The sequence below is a fragment of the Phyllostomus discolor genome, chromosome 6, assembly GCF_004126475.2.
Source record: "Phyllostomus discolor isolate MPI-MPIP mPhyDis1 chromosome 6, mPhyDis1.pri.v3, whole genome shotgun sequence".
NCBI lineage: Eukaryota > Metazoa > Chordata > Mammalia > Chiroptera > Phyllostomidae > Phyllostomus > Phyllostomus discolor.
In genome coordinates, this window is record NC_040908.2 from 133,175,962 (window position 1) to 133,180,294 (window position 4,333).

The 4,333-nt window shown below is 46.2% G+C and overlaps 1 protein-coding gene across 1 annotated transcript; it reads right to left on the reverse strand.

The window, feature by feature from the left end:
• Positions 1 to 425: 425 nt before the first annotated feature.
• Positions 426 to 4,121, reverse strand: LOC114500786 (calcitonin gene-related peptide 2-like). Its single transcript, XM_028517573.2, is given in 4 exon segments — positions 426 to 644; positions 1,129 to 1,272; positions 4,029 to 4,039; positions 4,041 to 4,121. Coding segments are annotated over 4 exon segments (390 nt in total). The 5' UTR covers positions 4,116 to 4,121; the 3' UTR covers positions 426 to 484.
• Between the last annotated feature and the right edge of the window lie 212 nt (positions 4,122 to 4,333).

Below are 4,333 nucleotides of genomic sequence, written 5' to 3' on the forward strand. Positions count from 1 at the left end.
GTGGCTGCTATGGTTGCCCTCAATTTACAGATGGGGAAACTGAGGCTTAGAGAGAGTGTCTGGCCCAAGGTCATATCAGTAATAGAGGATAAACACAATTCTTGACCCCAAGTGTATCCTGTGTACTCAAATGTTCACAACATTATAGTGTGTAGTCCTAAAGCATAGTCCCTTTTAGACTTGTTAGTATAATCACAATTACAGCTCCAGCAAACAGCATTGTAAATGAATAGGATCACTATTTCCTGGCAGAGGATATCAGTGTCATAGGGAGACAGTGGAAAAACAGAGAAATGAACCCAAAATCCTGGGGTTTCAGCCATTGGGACTCTGTCCTTCTCCAGACACTGGAGTGAGCAGCTTTCCCATTGGATTTTTTACTGTTATGGACCCATAGATGGTTAGAGAGTGGACTGCTCCCCTGTGTGATACCTAGTCATCCATCCTCCCATCCAAGAACAGAAGGCAGTCGTCTTCTGCCTGCTTATTCCTGAAGGTCCCTGCGGCGACGGCCAAAGGCTTTGGAGCCCACATAGGTTGGCACAAAGTTGCTCTTCAGTATGCCCCCAGATCTACTCAGCAGGCCTGCCAGCTTATTGGTTACGCAGGTAGCAGTGTTGCAGGCTCTCTTCTGGGTGTTGACACTGATTCATAGGATGGAGGAGAAGAGAAGGTCTGTCAGTGAGAGGTTGAAAGGGTGAGGTGGGAAAGCCCACCTCCTAGGACCATCATGGTAAAGTTACTGCTCTAAGAGGCACCAATTAACCTTAGGGTATTCACCTAAACAGCAGAAAAGTTTAGGTCATTATGGAAAAAGTCATCATCACTTCCCATAGACATTCCCAGTGCTGTCAGAAAATCTATAGATGGCTCTGACTTACCTCAGACACTGATTTACCTGACCCTGCCTCGTGCAAGCCCTTTGCCTTCATTTTGCATGTGGTCTAACCATAGTCCCTGCATCTGACCTCTGTCTTCAGTGGAGCCTGAGAACAGCTGGACCCAGGCTTGGGTGAACAGCCTGCTGGTCACCTATCCAACTGTGTTCTCTCCTACTTCTCAGGACATGCCTTCCTGGGCATGACTGGGGAGAGGGCATGTCCTGTGCTGGGCAGGTGCCTAACCTACCTGAAGTCCTCAGTCTCCTGATCCTGCTCCTGTTCCACATCACCAATTTTCTTCTGCATGTAGTCTTGCACCATTTCAGCCAGTATGAGGCACAAATCATCCTCTTTGAATGCAGCAGGATCCATGCGGCTCCCCAGGTAGGACCTGGGGAGGGGAAGCAAACCCAATACAGGCTCAGAGTGCCTGCCTACCCCATTTACAGGATAATTACCCAGGTTTGCATGAGGGTGAGAAAGCAGACTAATAATAGAGCACATGTTAAATTTAATAACAACAAAGTTATTGGCAAAACAGATTGTGATGCAATTTATTTCTCAAACTGTGGTTGAATTAGATAAATAGGTTTCCTACAGATGCAAATATTTGGTAAAAAGCAATGCAAGCATTCTGTGAGCCTTAAAGAGGTCTATAAAATTTATAACAAAGATGACTTCCGGACAAGATGGAGGCATAGGTAGACAACACTGTGCCTCCTCCCACAACCAAAATAAGGACAACAACAATTTAGAAACAAAATAAACAACCAGAACTGACAGAAAATTGACCTGTATGGAAGTCCCTACAACCAAGAAGTTAAAATAGACATATTCATGCAGACCGGTAGGTGGGGCGGAGTCGGGTGGCCCGCGGTGGAGAGGGGTCTTGGTGGCATAGGGCGGGCAAGGCACCCCGGGTGCCCAAGACCGCAGCGGGTGGACCCTGGGTGCACAGGCGGGGGCTGGCAGACCCCGGTGCGGGTAGCAATGGGCAGACCAGCAAGGCAGCGACTGTGAAGCGAGGCACTGCGTGTGAGCGCAGCTGGCTGGCTGGACAGTCCCACATTCGTGTGCAAATAAACCAGGCGAAACTGGGGAGGTGAAAACAGACTGCGTAGCCCAGGGTCCCAGCGCTGAGAAATAAGGGCTCTGAACGCCCATTGAAAACACCTGTGTGGGCTGAGTTGCAAAAAGAGATCCCAGCCTCATGGGAGAGTTCACTGGAGAGACCCACGGGGGGAATCAGCACCAGAAAGGCCCAGTTTGCTTGGGGGAAGCAGCGGAGGGGACTGGGATCCAACAGAGAGCTGAGCGAGCACCATTGTCCCCTCTCAGACCCCGTCCAACATACAGCGTCACCACTCAGCGACGTGGGTTTGCCCCGCCCTGGTGAGCACCTAAGGGCTGCGCTCCTCATACGTAACAGGTGCGACAAAACAACAACAAAAAATGGCTCAAACAACAGCAAATAAAACTAAGCAATGAAGAGCAAGCCCAACCTATCAGATGCACAGTTCAAAGCACTGGTGATCAGGATGCTCACAAAATTGGCTGAATTTGGTTGCAAATTAGGTGAAAAAATGAATGCTACGCTAAGTGAAATGAAGGAAAATGCACAGGGAACCAATAGTGATGGGAGGGAAAACTAGTTTTCAAGTGAAAGGAGGTCATCAGCACCAAGCCCTTACTACATGAAATGTTAAAGGGACTTATTTAAGGAAAGAAGATAAAAACATGTATAGTAAAATGACAGCAATCTCCAAATTATTAACAAACACACCTAAAACAACACAAAAACAAACTAAGCAAACAACTAGAATGGGAACAGAACCACAGAAATGGAGATCACATGGAGGGTTAGCAACAGGGGAATGGGAGGAGGAGAGGGGGAAAAGGTACAGAGAATAAGTAGCATAGATGGTAGGTAGAAAATAGAGGGGGGAGGGGCAAGAATAGTATGGGAAATGTAGAAGCTAAATAACTTATGACACGTAGACATGAACTAAAGTGGGGGGAATATAGGTGGGAGAGGGTATGCAGGGTGGAGGGGAATGAAAGGGGGGTAATGGGACAACTATAATAGCATAATCAATAAAATATATATTTTTTAAAAAGGATGCTCAGGCATCACTAGTCATCAGAGAGATGCAATGAAAACATAATGATATACCACTTCACACCTGTCAGAATGGTCATCATAAACAAATCAACAAACAACAAGTCCTGGAAAGGATGTGGAGAAACTGGAACTCTAGTACACTATTGGTAGGAATGCAGACTGGTGCAACTCCTGTGGAAAACAGTGTGGAATTTCCTCAGAAAACTAAAAATGGAACTGCCTTTTCACCCTGCAATTCTACTGATGGAATTATACCTTAAGAATCCTGAAACACCAATTCAGAAGATCCTGTGCATCCCAATGTTCATAGCAGCATTATTTGCAATATCCAAGTGCTGGAAAGAGCCTAAATGCCCATCAGTAAATGAGAGGATCAACAAACTGTGATTCGTTTATACAATGGAATCCTACGCAGCAGGAAGACAGAAGGAACTCTTACCATTTGTGACAGCATGGATGGAACTGGAAAGTGTTATGGTAAGTGAAAATAAGCCAGGTGGTGAAAGAGAAATACCATATGATCTCACCTATAAGTGGGACATAATCAAGAAAATGACATGTGGAGCAAATATAACCAGAGACATGTAACAAAGAACAAGCTGACAGTGACCCGAGGGGATGGGGGATGGGGCAATGATGGGAAAGAAGGGGAAGAGTCAAGGAACATGTACAGAAGTAACATGGAAAAAGACAACAAGGGGTGATTGAATGTGGAAGATGGGAGAAGGGAGGGAGGGGGAGAGTAATGGGGGAAGATATGATGGCAACTGTAACTGAACAGCAATTAACAAAAAAATAAAAGTAAAAAAAATTATAACAAAGAACATTGTACACCTTTTTTTAAATTTGTGAATTGCATTCAACACATCTTTATAGCATAAGAACTTATATGCAGGTTTACACACATACATCCCCCCTACCCCTCGGTGGTTGTTAAACTTTCAGCACACCAAAATTCAGACCACAGAACTGGTTGATCCCAGGGGCAGTGGGAGCAGAGTGTGCTGCTTGCAGGGCTGTATCACCTGAATGGCGCTTGCCTGGAGGACTCCTGTCTGGTACAGGACCAAGATGCCAAGAGCCAGGTAGGGGGAATACTTCCAGAAGCCCATGATGCCTCTCTGCAAGAAAAAGTACTGTCACCCCTGCCGCAGTAAGATACACCAGGTCTCCATCAAGGACCGCCGTAGAGCACCCTGGCACAACAGCACATACCTTTATTTTAGTACAACTTAGAGCTGTCACCCATGTGTGGGGCTTTTGCTCACACCCAGCCATGCAAGTAGGGAAAGGTAGGTAGAGAGGGCAAATCGCTGTGGTTGGAATCTCT